Source organism: Panthera pardus, unplaced genomic scaffold, assembly GCF_024362965.1.
Source record: "Panthera pardus isolate Hobbes unplaced genomic scaffold, ASM2436296v1 HiC_scaffold_10, whole genome shotgun sequence".
NCBI lineage: Eukaryota > Metazoa > Chordata > Mammalia > Carnivora > Felidae > Panthera > Panthera pardus.
Window position 1 is genome coordinate 75,004,756 of NW_026526655.1, and position 16,539 is coordinate 75,021,294.

General features: G+C 40.0%; 1 protein-coding gene across 4 annotated transcripts in view; it reads right to left on the bottom strand.

Moving 5' to 3' along the window:
• GPD2 (glycerol-3-phosphate dehydrogenase 2) overlaps window positions 1-16,539 on the bottom strand; it is a 141,650-nt gene that overhangs the window by 94,039 nt on the left and 31,072 nt on the right. For 3 of the 4 annotated variants that reach the window (XR_008424470.1, XM_053908657.1, XM_053908656.1), the window contains exon 2: window positions 11,509-11,618. Coding sequence is in view for 3 of the 4 variants with exons in the window: in XM_053908657.1 (XP_053764632.1) it covers window positions 11,509-11,610 (102 nt within the window). In the remaining variant the exon portion in view is untranslated. Of the gene's footprint in view, window positions 1-11,508; window positions 11,619-13,780; window positions 13,834-16,539 lie in introns of those variants that run through there. The other variant, XM_053908658.1, reaches the window with a different exon arrangement.

A 16,539-nucleotide genomic window follows, 5' to 3' on the forward strand; every position in this document is an offset into this window, starting at 1 on the left:
TGGCTCTGTCTGAATCTACTTCAGGTAAACTCACATCATAAATGATTACATGATCTGAGGTTTTGGGGGGATATGTGTTACTGGTTTTCAAATAAATATTTCAGAAAAAATGTATTTGGAGTTGTCTCAACTTGATACTGCTCTACTAACAGCTCTTCTAACAGCTGTGCTAAGAACCAGAGGATCTGGAGAGGAAGCCTGGGCTCAGGCTGGACAGAGGGGGAAGAGCCAGTCCTGGGGTCTGCCTGGCTGCTACTGGTCCTCACACTCTAATGAGCTAGCTTCTACAGGTCTAACAATTACCACAGAACAGAGGCATCCTTTGACCACTAAGGAAAGTGAGGTTAGTTATTCCTTGTGCAGGTAATGGAGACAATCAGAATTTGATCCCAGGTTTGACTCCATATTCCATGACCTCAGCTGTGCTAGGCTCTCTTTGTACGTGTAGCTTATCTGGGTCCCTTGATCCACCAGCCTCTTGGGCACCCATAGAGCAGGGAGCCATCAATGACCATCAGTGAAATCAGAAGTCTTAGGGAGTCTGCCTAGCCCGTGGCCAGCTGCACTGGGCAGTCAAGTTGACATCCAGGGTTCCATGAAATAGCACTTTTTCTTAAAAACCTCCCCAACACATACATCTGGAAGTGGATACAGGGGGTTCATCCTTCCCCCATCCGTCTCAGGTGAATAAAACTCTGACCCAATGAGACAAATGATCATTTCTCAGCTTTACAACCCAGATGGCCCTCAGCTACATTTTACCTTGATGTTCAAAATAGTTCTGGGTCAAATTTGTGATGCACACTTTCCATTTCTCTTGTGGATTAGTTCTTCAAATATACACTTTTTTATAACATTTCTAGTTTCTACTCACAAGCATATAATTAGATCTAAGAATGTCTTTGTTGAAAAACCACAAATTGCAAAATAAGGGAAGCGAGTAAAATCAACATCGCCGATTTTCTTCTTAATCTGCCCAAACTCTACCTAGAGGAAGCTGTCCTAACACAAACATAATTTAACTATTAAGCTAGAAGATGGGGAGAAGGAAAGGGAGTGAAGGGACTGTCCCCAAAGCATTTATAGAAAGTTTCCTCAGTTCCACAATATCCTAAAAAGTTTCTTAAAGAGGCCTCAAAATGAATAAATAGTTGAAAATGAAATGCAAAGTCAAATCAGAATGAATGTCAATGTTGCTCAGTTAGCAACAGCCTAGAAGCTCACCAGCTGTCAACGCTAATCATAGCTCAGTCGTTGACTCACTGTGTGACCTCTAGCAGTACAGTTAACCTCGCTGATTTTGTATGCCAGCAATAAAATAGCATTGCAAACTCCTCGAAGGCCTGATGTGAGTTATAACTCAGAGATATTGCCATGGCCCCGTGTTGAGAGCTAAGTGTTAAATAAAAACCAAAATTATAAGGAAGATGATAGGATGCTCTTCAAAGAACATTTCCAGCTCTGCCTGCATAATTTTAGTGCTCTGATGAAACATGCCTCTGAAGAAACGGTTAACCATATAGAGGAAGTAAGAATAGTTCAAACTGGCCTTATGGAAGATACAGTGTACTCATAGTCCTCATCACGCTTTAGCTATCAGAGGCAACCCCAACACATTCCGTTGTGTTTCTAGGAGAAAAACAGTTCTTCCAGGAATCTATGCACAGAGTTCTCAACGAGAGAAGCAAGTGAACGGTAGAGTCTTTGGCCTATACTCTAACAATAAAACTCTCATCAAAAGAAATGCAGCTTGCTTGCCAATCAAATTAGAAGCTAAAGTCAGGACACAGATGTAATGGCTAGATGCTTAAAACGTTTTCTCTTCCTCCAGAGAACACTGCTGGATTGCATTTCCCTCCCACCCTCCCTTAGCATTGGGTGGAAATGATCCAGTGGGTCAAAAAGTACTATAATATGCCAGAGCCACATACATCTATGAATGATTGCCACAAGCAGGTCCCCCATCTATCTTCACTGAACTGTACTATGAGGAAGAAATAAACCCTCATGGTGATAACCCAGTGAGCTCCGGCAGTTGTTTATTACATCATTAGCTTGCTCAAATTAACACACAACTATGAGATATGTTTAGCATTACAACCCAAGATTCACAACTCACCTACCCTGCATACAGTCTATACATAGTTCAGAATACTCCCTTCGTGGATAAAGACCCATCGTTTACAGAAAAATAAGTCCGTACATATAAAGCTCGAAGGACAATCAACTGATGAATGGATAAAGAAGATGTGGTGTATATATACAATGGAATACTACTTGGCAATGAGAAAGAATGAAATCATGCCATTTGTAGCAATGTGGATGGAACTGGAGGGTATTATGCTGAGTGAAATAACTCAATCAGAGAAAGACAGATACCATATGTTTTCACTCATATGTGGATCCTGAGAAACTTAACAGAAGACCATGGGGGAAGGGAAGGGGAAAAAACAGTTACAAACAGAGAGGGTGGGAGGCAAATGATAAGAGACTCTTAAATACAGAGAACAAACTGAGGGTGGATGGAGGGGTCAGGCAGAGAGGAAAATGGGTGATGGGCATTGAGGGGGCACTTCTTGGGATGAGCACCGGGTGTTGTATGTAAGCGATGGATCACAGGAATCTACCCCCAAAACCAAGAGCACACTGCATACCCTGTATGTTAGTCACTTTGACAATAAATCATATTTTAAAACAATAAAAGAAAAAATAAAGCTGGAAGGACAGATCATCAAACACAAGCCCCACTAAGCCACAGTGCAAAGACATTTCTACCTTTATATTTGATATAATGCTGAAGCCACAGCTCTTTAAGCAGGCAGATGGGACCAAGGAGCCTGTTATTTAACCACTAATCCATTCTCCTCCTTAATATGCATTTTTCAATCGGTATCTAACACTATCGTTCCCCACCTAAACATTAAAGTCAACAAAAATGAAGACTGTTTCAAGAACAGTTGCCATTACAGAACTCTGTAAGATCTTTTTAAGAAAAAGACTGTTTATGAACCCATGAAAATGCCTCTGGAGATGGTTATTAGAACAAACAAGTCTCGTAGCTGGAACTGACTAAGTTAAGATCAATCTGGTAAGCATATAGCAAACGTGTCATGTAATAATTTCAGCTACATCAGTGCTCAGGAAGATTATACTGATTTCAAAGCCACAGATACTCTTTAGCTTAGGAACCAGAAGAATATTTATAACTGAGGTTAGATTCTTAAAGATATTAAGCACGCTCAAAAAGTAAATAAACTGTTACATCCAAAGATGCTACTGAAAAGTAATGTGAGTGGAATTTTTTATAATTCAAAATTTCTTAACTGACATCACGTCTTAAGTACTGTGCTTATGATTTTAAATTTTATCTGTGTGTTTGTTTATTTTATAGGCTTTATTCTGTATAGCAGATTTAGAATTACAACATTGAGAAAAAGATCCAAGGGTTTTCCATATACCTTCTGCCCTCATACATACTTTGCCTTTATCAACAACATTCACCAGAATGGTGCTTTTTTTTTTTTTTTTTTTTTTAACCAAGAATGAACTTACATCGACACATTAGAATCACCTGAAGTTGACAGTTTACTTAAGAGTTCACTCTTGGGGTGCCTGAGTGCTCAGGTCATGATCTTATGATTTGTGATTCTGAGATCCACATAGGGTTCTCAGTTGTCAGCACAGAGCCTGCTTTGGATCCTCTGTCCCCCTCTCTGTCTCTGCCCTTCCCCTGCTCATTCTCTCTCTCTCCCTCTCTCTCTCTCTCTCTCTCTCTCAAAAAAAAAAAAATTGAAAACACACACACACACAAAAAAGAGTTCACCCTTAATGTTGTACATTTTATGAGGTTGTACAAATGCATGATAACATATATCCATCATTATAATATCACACCGAGTAGTTTCACTGTCCTAAAAATCGTCTGTGTTCTGCCTATTCATCTCCCCCACACACCCTGGGGGCAATCCCTGATCTTTTAACTGACTCCAATAGTTTTGGAGACTCCATAGTGGAGTCCTTCCATTCTCATTTTTTCTTTCATGTCTCTTTGTGGCACAATAGTTCATTTCTTTTTAGTATTGAATAATAGTCCATTGTCTGGATGCACCACAGTTTGTTTATCTGGATCTTCACCTACTAAAGGACATCATGCTTACTTCCAAGTCTTAGTAATTATGAATAAAGCTGTTACACACACTCCTGTGCAGGTTTTTGTGTGAACATACTTTCCAAGTCTTTTGGGTAAATATCAATGACAGTGATTGCTGGATCATACGGGAAGAATATGTTTAGTTTTGTAAGAAACTGCCAAACTGTCCTCCAAAATAGCTGTACCATTTTGTATTCTCACCAGCAATAGATGAGGCTACCTACTGCTCTACATCCTTCACCAGCATTTGCTTATGATTTTTATTTCTCTTCAACAGATATTCATCTGAACTTCATGTTTCTCTACCCTCTACCAGCTTCTCTCTCCAGCAGTTAATAGAAGCCACATTAAGCCAAACAAAAGCTCAGCTATGTAAATAAATCTAGTGTTACAGCATTCTTGCTACGCCTAATAGGGCTAGATCTGTTTCATATGTTCATATCCTACATCAGGGGAAGGGAAAGTATTAGACAGATACTAAAGACCTGCTTTGTGACAGGTATCATGATCACTGGCTTGTATACACTGACTTGGTGCTTGGCAGGGGGGAAAAAGAAAACCTAGGATTAAATGACATTAACCTACTTTATGAAGAAACAGGAGTTCTGAAAACTTGCATTAACTGTGCACATGAACAGGCTCACCAAAACCCCTCCACACTTGTGTAACAGACAAATTCAGGAAGCTAAATATCTGTTCAATCGGGGGGTCCATTAAAATAAGTCCCAAAGTTGATCTTACTTTCACTAGAGATGATCATTCTATTTTTACTCCTTCTCCATTCCCATCTTTTATATTTGGAGTGGCTGGTATATAAGTCAAAAGGCTCTGCTTTATTAGAATCTCTTACAAATAATGTATCGAGAAGAGACCAAAATTACGAATTAAAAAAATGTGCTCAAAATTCCTATGGATTTTAACTGTTCATACATCACTTTGCCTCTCATTAGCGCCATGTATTTTTCCTTCTAAGTTTTGATGATACTAACAATGGAGGTAATATAGTTTTACCTGTAATTCAACTCACGTAACCCATCACCACAATCATTTCTTCATGTTCCCCTAATTCATGCACATAGCAGAGTGAATTCTAGTATTTTGTAAGCCATTCACAAGTATAGTAAATTACTAACTCCTACAAAGTAAGAGGCTATTTTGCAAAGCATAAAGATCCTGTCAATAATTACTAGTACTACATCAATGACTGGAAAATAATAAGCCTAATTGCATTCCACTTCAAGCTAAAATGATACAAGAGAATCTTCCCTCCACCCCCCCAAAATGGACCTTGTTAAAAATAGTTTTTCATATGTTTCACCATAGAATTCCAAAAAATAGCATTGTACTATGTAAAATTAATTTATCAAAAATGCTCTAGTCACATAACTTTTTAGAAACATATCAGCCGTATAAATCAAGCCTGTCATAACTCATAAAAAGCCTAAGCGGGGAAAAAAAAAGAGAAGAAACAGCAGGAACTTCAAGGAATTTATTCCTTACAACAGAAAACAGAAAAAGAGTTTAAGTCAATAATTGGGATTGTCCACCTGGTTATTGGCTCATTGTCAGATCAGGAAGCAAGGCAAAGAGAAAACAGAAGGTATTTGTACACCTGCTTTCTAGCCATTCTCTTACAACCTCAGAGGAAGGACATACCATTGCTGCAGATCTCAGAAGTCTTAACAAGGTAGCCCTGAATGCAAGGATCGCCAGGAACAAGAACAACGTTCCTGCTGCTTACAGCCACACTTTATATTCGTATCACCCGGGAATCCAATACTAGGTCACACTTTTTGAAAGCCTACTATGTTCCAGAAACTCTTTCAGGCTTTATTGCTCTTCAACAATCTTGGGAGGAAAGTACCTTTGTTCTCCCTATTTTACAGACAAAGGAAAATGAGGTCCAGAGAACTTAAGAAAACTGTCCATAGTCTCTTAGCTCTTCAGTAGAGCTAAGTGTTGGATACAGGCAATCTTTGTCAAGATCGTACTCTCGTCCCGTATGTTATATCGCTCTCGAATGGAAGGAAATTCAATCAACGAGAATCTCTATGTTCCCTGATTCCAATACAATCATTCCTCAAACTGAAAAGAGACCTTGATTTCCATACCCTGAAGCCCATTCCCTGCCTATGCAAGGTACAGGAAAAAAAAAAGAAAAAAGAAAAGAAAAAAAAGAAAACTTTCGCATCCGGGCTTTGAGAAAGCTCTCAGTGGTTTTCAGGCCTCACCTCAGAGCTGGCTCACAAAGCCCACTACACCTTCAGAGTGGGTAATGGAAGGAACAAACTGAGTATGTATTACGTGAGAGGGCCCAGACCTAAATAGACCTCAGACCTAAATAGATCTTTGTTACATCAACCACACCACTGGGGTTAGAAAGAAGCCCACACCATCACACCAGTGTTTCCAGTTAGACCTAGAAGGTATGAAATAAACGTTGAGTTTAAAAAAAAAAAGTTTCAAAAATTCCTTTGGTCTATAATGAAAGGCAAAAGCCTGGGGCAACCCTCAGTCAAATCTTTGCACACCTACCCTGTTTTTGCCCCATTCTCCCCGGCCACCCGCCTTCTTCCCACCTCCCTGAGGAACCCTCATATGCAACCCCAACTTTAACACTCTCTACTTCCGCTCCTCACTAAAGTTTACTGGCTCTAAAAGTACCCAAGGCCTTCTCTCCTAATTTCAACTCCCCTCTCCATCCATTCTGGTCTCCCATTGGCTTGAAATTAGAAAAGAAGACGCACCCATGAAGTAACACTTTCCCTTCACTAGAGATAAAGGAATCACTAAAGAGCATCCTGTCCCCAGAGGAAGACTGGATGTCTTCCAAGTCCCTTCCAATCAAAAGTTTATTATTAAACAGACCTCTAGTAAATAGTGAATGGTAAATAACTTGCTCTCAAAACTCAGCACACCACTGCAGAGGTGCTTGCTTGCCGCACCCCTGGTGGGGATTCAAGTGGTAAGAGGTTTAGACCCACTCCTCAGCCTCCTGGTCCTTGGAATATAGCTGGTCTGGGGAGAGGAAAACCAAGACTTTGTGGAAACTTAATCACCTATTTGTGGGTGAGGAAATAAAAGGAGAAAAATGAAACGAATAGGAAGCCTCTCCAAGACCACTCAAAAAAAACCCTACATGTGTAACTGAAGTGAGCCTGAAAAGTGGATGCCATTTGTGGCCACAAAACTCCTTTTCTGCAGGGATACACGGTCAAAAAATGTCAGCCATCATTCATCCCTTTTCCCCCCCTCAGCTTCCTCACTGGAATAGGAAAATTTAGGTTGCTCCAGCTTCAAAAGAAAATAATAATAATAATAATAATAATAATGATAGTGATAATTAGTGATATCTCCTTAAGTCATGATATTCATCCCTTCTAACTCTGATCTATTTATCTCACAAGGAGAAAAGTCTCTAGGCTTCCCTTGGGTCAATGACAGATACACCTGATCACTGAAAAACAAAATATAAATTTTCACAATATGCTCGTATGAGGGAAAGCCATACTATGAAGTGAGACCAAAAAATCATTACTATCACCTCTAACCCCCAACTTGCCTCCGGAAATGCCAGAGTCTCCCAAAGGTCTCTATCTCCTCACCTACAATAGCTTTTATTCAAGCAAGTGGCTAAAAGGTAAGTGAACAAGATCCTATTTGATTTCATAGTGTTTTCTGTTTAATAAAAAAACCCAAAAACTGAATGTATAAGAGCTTTCCTTCTATTATCCCCCTCGCAAATACAAGGTAATTAAACTGTAGAATTGATTTGAAAGGCTTTGTGTGAGCTGGCCTGGCACGTAAACACTTAGACACACCACTGTCTTAGTCAAATGTGCTTTAACAATTGACCAACTTTTACAATCAACCTGTTTGTTTTCAGAACAGGTATTTAAGGTAGGAAGCTTCGTGCTCCAGCTATCAAATGAGCACGGGTTAGGAGTCAGAGGAGACACAACAGTAGGTGCGGGAATGCCAGCAAAATGTGCCTGGACTTGAACTCGACAGATGGCTTTCTTATACTTCAGTATCTTGTACTTTCAACACCAACTTATTCTTAAAGGAGAACAATTTATCAGTTAGAATCATCTTAGAAGACTGAAAAAAATATAAAAACACAAGCCCATACTTGAAGCATTTTATTGCTCTGCGGAAAAATGGAGCATTTTTAAGGAGACAGCTTCTACACAATGTAGCCAAATAATGGGTATTAAGGGGCAGATTTTTTTCTTGACCATTGAAAAGCCCCCAGAATGGCTCTGATTGGCAGATATTTTCTGAGAAAGGACAGCTGAGGCCCCTGGTCATTTTATGTCAGTGGCTCAAATGAGTTGTCTCCCCTCCCCCCTCACCTCCCCTCTCTCTCTCTCTCTCTTTTTTTTTCTTTCCTAATCCCTAGGGCTACATACCAACCTGCTACCCAAAAATATGCTCATGGTAGTGGCTTTAAGGGACAGGAATCACCACAAAAGAATGCACATGCTTGGGTGAAAGTCTTATGCAACTCATTGATTGAATATGCCCATGGTGATTCTTCTCAAAAGAACTTGTCAGATTAAAATTATAAATGACTTGAAACTGCTGGTATCTGTTTCATTTCGCTATTAGGGTGGTCAGGATGTCTAACTTAGGAAGGAGAAAATGGCAAAATGACCCAGAAATCAAAAGACCCTTGTTTTGCCTTGATTTTACTGACTAAAATTCACCCCTACCTTGATTGATTAGAGGCAGTATCGACTGTTCACTCTGTGAGATTAAGAAAAAGCAAACAAGCGGGGGCACCTGGGTGGCTCAGTCAGTTAGGCGTCTGACTTCAACTCAGGTCATGATCTTGTGGCTTGTGAGTTCGAGCCCTGCTTTGGGCTCTGTGCTGACAGCTCAGAGCCTGGAGCCTGCTTCGGATTCTGTGTCTCCCTCCCTCTGTGCCGTTACCCCACTCGTACTCTGTCTCTTTCTCTCTCTCAAAAGTAAATAAACATTAAAAATTAAAAAAAAAAAAAAAAAAAAAAAGAAAAAGCAAACAAACAAAACATATGAAACAGTATTACCCAAGCACAAAGTAAAGTTATAAACTCTGAAGTAGAACATGCTCGCTGTGGGTTACAGAGATAAATCGCGTACAAATTTGGCAACATTATATTAGATATTGTGACCTCTGATGCTGGCATTTGCCAGTGTCATTTCAGATGGCCCTGGTAAAGATGACAGAAGTAACCCAATCCATTAAAGCCCATGTCCCAAACAGAACTGCACTTCTGAAACAGCTTCAGCAGAAGCAGCATCTTTTCACACTTATTTTTAAGCAACCGAGGCAACTGAGCCTTCATGAGGGCAGCCACCACAGCCTTAGTGTTGAGACTGCGTAGGTCACAGCGTTGAGACGGGCCAGTGCCCACAAAGACGATGGCTTTGCTTGTGATGTAGGTCATAGAAATAGCAGCTCCCACCTTGTCATCGATGGTATCAAATTTGGTAAGGACGATGCCATCAATGAGCCGAGGCGTTTGAGCCATAGAATGGTCAGCCAAGGCTCCGTTGAATTTGCCCAGCTGGTCCACGGCCTCATTGCCTACTAAGGCCTCCCCCACAAACAGCACCAAGTCGGGTGTGCTGACAGTAATGAGCTTAGCCAGGGCAGTCATCCGAGGGGCATTCCTTGCATGCAAGGAATAGTGCATCGGGGGTGCCTGGGTAGCTCGGTCAGTTAAGCATCTGACTCTTGGTTTCAGCTCAGGTCACAGTCTCACGGTTTCGTAAATTCAAGACCCGCATCTGGCTCTGCGCCGGCAGCGTGGAGCCTGCTTTGGAATCCTCTCTCTCTCTCCCTCTTTCTACCCCTCCCCCACTCATGCTGCCTCTGTCTCCCTCAAAATAAATAAATAAACTTTAAAGAAGTAAAAAAATGAAAACTAAAGGAATAGCACATCGGGCGTGATCCATGAGTGAAGACGCACTTCCTAGCAAGTCAGTCAATAATACCTGCAAGGCATACACCTGGGGAAGCCTCACGGCAATGTGCTCACAGGTAAGAATGAAAAAGACTAACACAACCTATTCAATTCTGTCTGTCTTTAGGAAGAAGCACTAAAAATGAGCCTTTGTGCATGTGTCTGTTTTGTGTTTTGTTTTTAACTATAAGCCAACAAGTTGATTCTTTTTTTTAATTTTTTTTTTTAACGTTTATTCATTTTTGAGACACAGAGAGACAGAGCATGAATGGGGGAAGGTCAGAGAGAGAGGGAAACACAGAATCTGAAACAGGCTCCAGGCTCTGAGCTGTCAGCACAGAGCCCGACGCGGGGCTCGAACTCACGGACCGTGAGACCATGACCTGAGCCGAAGTCAGACGCCCAACCGACTGAGCCACCCAGGCGCCCCAAGTTGATTCTTCTTAATATGTGTTTTTAAAGTAGTATTTCTCATTCAGGACCTGGACTCTAAGGACTGTGGCTGGCTCCATTGTCTTGGAACACAAAGAAAAAGACAAGGGCAAGACAACCCATGGCATCAAGGCTCTCGCAAAAATGCAAAAAATGAGTAGTTAACAGTCTGGCTGCAAACAGCTTCCCAAATTCCTTTACCTTCATCTTTGAATCGAGAATGCACTACCAAGCTGGTATCATAAAATGCCCCGGTGACATGAGGAAGGGAGAGCAGGAGACTAATACTAATTACTAGGGTGACTACCAGCATTTCAAGCCTAAAAGGAACAAAACCAGTCATCAAAATTATTTCCTGGCATCAATTTGGCATAGTTGTAGTGCAAAGTAAAAAAAAAAAAATTAAAAATAAAATGAAAATAAACTGAGCCCTTCAAATTATTTGGAAACTTCACACCAATCTCATTTCATGGCTTTCTCCCATTAAAAATTTTATCTACCATCAAGTGATACTACCTAAGTAAGAAAACCTTTAAGGAGTAAAACCAAGATTCAAAGCTGGGCCCTTTGTATAGACTCTTTTCCATTTCCTGTCTCAGATGCCTGCCTGCCTTCTAATAAGACAAACTTTTGGCAGGAACATAGAAGATATCCAGACATTTGGATGAATTGGACAAGGAAAGCCTAAAATGAACAAAGCCTGGGGCTTGGAAATGAGGCACTCTTTTAAAACCAAAGAGCCACAACAGTGGCTAAATAATATAATGCTTTCTGATAGAGAAATTCACTTTTTAAAAAAATGAGATAACACCATAGTTCTCACAGACCATTAAGGTAGTGTTCCAAATTAGTGCCTTTCAGATCAAGTTGAGACCGTAATGTCTAAACAAAACCATTAACATACACATGCCCCATACATAGTTCTTTAACAGATTTAAGTTTCATATTGTAATCAATACATGCATAATTACTTACTTGTTTCCTTCTGTAATGAGCAAACTGAGAGAGGCCTAGAACACTTGCAAGAGCACCTCCTCCAACAAGAATAGTCCCTTTCACTGCCTTTTGAAATGCCATTTCTTACCCTGCAAAGAAAAACAAAAAGGAAACAGAAAGAAGTGAATTAGGATTTTTATTAGATAACAATCCCCATAATAAAAAGAGACTCGCAATTCTGAAACTGTGCTAAACTAGAAAACAAAACAGAAAATAAGGAAGTTATAATGGGCCAAAAACAACGCTCAAAAAAAAAGGAGACCAGGGAACTGACCACATAAGAGTGGCCTTCCAACAGGAATTAAAGAGGAGAGTAAATTAAGAGACAACCGAGGATATTTACACAGCATAAAGTCAAGAGAGCCGTGACAAGAAATGGTATTGTGTATCTGTACTTGCAGATTTGTTCCACTGCTAATCCCTTCCACAGGGAGAACTGGGGGAGGTCTGACACTAGCCCAGAGTGAGCTTCACATTTACTTCAGGTTCTTTGGCACGTTTTTAACTCAAACTGCAGCACGACTCCCTTCCTGAGCTTTGTCCTCCTAAGGAAGCTCTCACTAGAGCCAAGAGCCAACACAGTCCTTGTCGCTAAAGGAGTCTACACTTGACAGGGAAAAAGTCAACGGAGGGGCCCCTGGGTGGTTCAGTCAGTTGAGTGTCCTCCTCTTGATTTCGGCTCAGGTCATGATCCCAGGGTCTTAGGATTGAGCCCCATGAAGGATTCCACACTGAGCAGAGTCTGCTTAAGATTTTCTCTCTCTCTCTCCACCCCACCCCCCCGCCCCAGGCTTGTGCTCTCTCTCTCCTTCTAAAATAAAAATTTAAAAAGAAAAAAAAATTTTAAGTGAAAGGAAACCATGCAGATCCTTTCACAAAATGGCAGAAGATCATTGCTAGTGATTGCCATAATTCCTTTCACTATGGGAACTTAACAAAAAAAGTTTTCTTCTAGCCAGGTTGCATGGCACCACAATTTCAAGGGAGCCCCTTCATATGAAGCAGTGTTCGTGCTTACTATATATTTCTGAATAAAGCCTTATATTGCATTAGTTCCTTGACTTTCTTCTCACCTTGAAATACATATATACATATGTACATATATACATATACATATATACACACACATACACACACACATATTGTGCCATGGGACTCATGAAATTTTTTAAAGTGTTTTTGAGGGCTTCAATATACTTTAACTTTGTCAGAAACAACACACACAAAAAGGGAATAAAAATGAAAATTCCACTAAAAGAACTCTTGCCAGCTTTTATTTTGCTAAACTAAAAAAAAAAAAAAAAGATAACACTGTGTGATCACATAAAAAGAAGAAGGAGAGGAAGAAGGAGAAGAAGAAGGAGAAGAAGAGGAAGAAGGAGAAGAGGTAGTAATAGTTCTAACTTAGAGTTGATAGTGAGCAATTTGATCTAAGACTTTCATCCACCAGAGTAGCTGGCACACCCACACCTTACAGGGAAGGCACCACCCTACTTTCCTGAATGGGTGGAGGTCAGACCTGTCTGGACAACATACCTTATCCTCTACAGGTATCTTATGACTCAGGAAAGTATTTAATATAAAGTCAGTTTTAACCTAGGGATGGTAAAGAACATATAGATATCTCAACGTAAGGTATGTCACCGTTAAAATGTTTGGGTCCGTATAGGATGAATAGAATCTATTAGCGTAACTACGTTAAATCAAAGAATTTCAGTGAAGTGGATAACTGCGATTCTATAGAAAATTTATTTTGGAATACTATAAATTACATACTAAAATAAAAGTTGGCATTTCTGAAAATTTTATTTTTCCTCTGATCTCACTCCTTCTGACAAAGTAATAAATCCTAAGACCCATCTTTTTTTTTATTAAGATTGTCATCAGAGAAAATATTTCACAGGAATATGTTTCTCTACTGCTGGAGTTCTCTTTGTCAAACATGCCCTCTTTCCCAAGTTATGCCAAACAACTTGTATATGATGGCTAGGGGCCGCCATTCATCAGCCAACTCTATGCAAAACCTTACGTCCAAGGTTGCTCTGATAACTGAAAACCTCAACTAAGCCAATTTGGAAGGCACTCATTTGTTACAGCCCACCACGATTCCTAGTGCCTTTGTATGTTCACATGGGTGCCTATCACACGACAATGGAAACCCCAGCAGCCTAGAGACAGACTAGGTAGGACTCAAGCTAACTGGGTTCCCCTGACAAGGAGGGACCGAGAATAGAGACCTAGTTCTATTTACCTAAACAATGCATGTGCCCTCCCCATAGAGACAGCAGCCTGGTGGTCCGTTGGATGTGAGTTTTGTAGCTGATTGACTTTAACTCAGTATCATTGCTTCTGAATGGATAATGTCATTGATGACCTCACAAAGGATACCACACACCAACATAGCCAACGGAGGCATATTATATAACACAGTCAAAGAAAATGTCTCAGTGGAGGTGTTCACTCAGCCAGTTCAGTTTGGAGTCTTACAAACTGTGTAGGTTTGTAAGATTTTACAATTCTGTGCGTCCCTGTATTCCCTGCTCACCTTAGTAGAGTGCTTCAATTTGACTTCTGAAACCAAAACAGACCAATGGAGATATTTTCATGAGTTTTCTCAATGAGCCACTAATACTCATGAAAACTGCATTAATATATTATTTTTCAGAGTTAGTGATCATATAGAATATAATCAATATTTTCTTTTTCCCAGTAATTTCATAAAATAACCAATGCTTAGGGGATCATTATTTCTACTGGGATCAAATCCACCTAAGATCATCTAGCTAGCTGTGATGAATAAATCACACTTACATGTAATTAAAAAACAAAAGCACAAAATCAATTTCACCTGGCTCTCCTAAGATTATTCTCCTCCTCCTCATCATCCTCATCAATGTTATAATGATAACAGTTGACATTTATTGAGTATCTCCTAGGTAGTAGGCACGGTGCTTTTAATTTTACACACATCAGCTCCTATCACCCTCACAACACCCTAATTTCATAAAAGAGGCAGTTGTGGCTCAGAAGGAGTAAGGGATTTGCCCAAGGTCACCAACCAGTAAGTGACAAAACCACAACTTAGTCTATACTCTTAACCACTGATTGGTTCTGCCCTGCCTTTTGCTCTCAGAAAAGCAACTTCTCCCCAAGGGCCACACCATGTTTTACTGTTATTCCTAAAAGAAGACCCTCTTTCTCAAACACTCACCCCATGTATACAGTCCTTGGCATTAGAGTTTCCCTAGGCAATGAAGAAGGCTTTGGCAAAATATCTATGGTAACCTTCTGTCACATAATGTTAAGAACTTTGTTTTACTGTTGAACAAAAGAAATTTAAAACCAGATAAATATAAACCATATGCTGTGGACTACTTGTGCCCACTTGCATTCCATTATAAGGAGACAAGTTTTCACAGTGATTACAAAGGGGAAAGATTGTTTCCATCCAAGCAAAAGCCCCAACCAGAAAATCATCAAAGAAAGGGAACAAAAATTTCGATAAATCTTCACCTTTCACGACCAAAAGTGTGAGAAACCAAAGGTAGAAAAATCATCCGGAAATAAAATTTGCTCAGTTATTGCAGCCTGGTGTCTATACGTAATAGCCTATGAATTAAATTGCGTATACATTGACTCAGGACCCAACTCTTGCATTTGTACAGACAAGTAAGTGCCAGTCCTCAATTCTTGCAAGGAGAACAGCAACCCAACTCAAAACCCCTGAACAGGGGTGCCTGGGTGGCTCAGTCCGTTGAGCGTCTGACTTCAGCTCAGGTCACTATCTTACAGTTTGTGGGTTTGAGCCTCGCATCAGGCTCTGTGCTGACAGCTCAGAGCCTGGAGCCTGCTTCGGATTCTGTGCCTCCCTCTGCCTCTGCTCCTTCCCTCCTGTGCTCTGTCCCTCTCTCTTTCAAAAATAAGTAAACATTAAAAAAATTAAAACAAAACAAAAACAAAAAACCCTAAACAAAAGGTAGTCAACTAAACAGATCAGTGAGTTTATGAACTGCCCTCAGGTGCTTACAGTCAATTTGGAGAATTAAATATCAAAGTCGGTCTTGTAACTCTGTATTACAACTAGTTGCGCTATATTAAGTGTTATTAATACTCTGATAGACCCTGAATAGCAATCCTAAGAAAGAACAAAACTGGAATCATCATAATTCCCGATTTCAAACTATATTTCAAAGCTATATTAATCAAGAGTATGGTACTGACACTATAAACAGACCTATAGATCAATAGGGAGCCCGGAAATAAACCCATGCACATATACATGGTCAATTAATTTTCAAAAGGAGCCAAGAATACACAATGGGGAAAGGATAGTCTCTTCAGTGTTGTGAAAACTGGACAGCCACATGCAAAAAAAAAAAGAAAGAAAGAAAGAAAGAAAGAAAGAAAGAAAGAAAGAAAGAAAGAAAGAAAGAAAGAAATTGGACCACTATCTACACCATACTCCAAAATAAACTCAAAATGGATTAAAGATCTGAATATAAGACCTCAATCTGTAATACTCCTAGAAGAAAACATAGAGGGTAAGCTCCTTGGCATTGGTCTTGGCAATTTTTTTGGATTTGACACCAAAAGCAAAGGCAACAAAAGCAGACATAAACAAGTGGGACTACATCAAACTAAAAAGCTTCTGCACAGCAAAAGAAACCACCAACAAAATGAAAAGGCAGAATGGGAGAACATACAAATTTGCAAATTATATATCTGATAAGGGTTGATATGCAAAATAGATGAAGAAGTCACGCAAGTTGACTGCAAAACAAACAATTCAATTGGAAAAACAAAAAACAAAACAGGCAAAGGGGCTCAATAGACATTTTTCTGAAGAAGACCTACAGATGGCCAACAGGTACATGGAAAGGTATTCAACATCACTCATCATCAGGGAAATGCAAATAAAAACCAGGATTAGATATCAACACACACACGCACACAGGTGAGGAGGGAGAGAGGGAGAGAGAGCACAAGTGTTGGCAGTGTGGACAAAAGGAA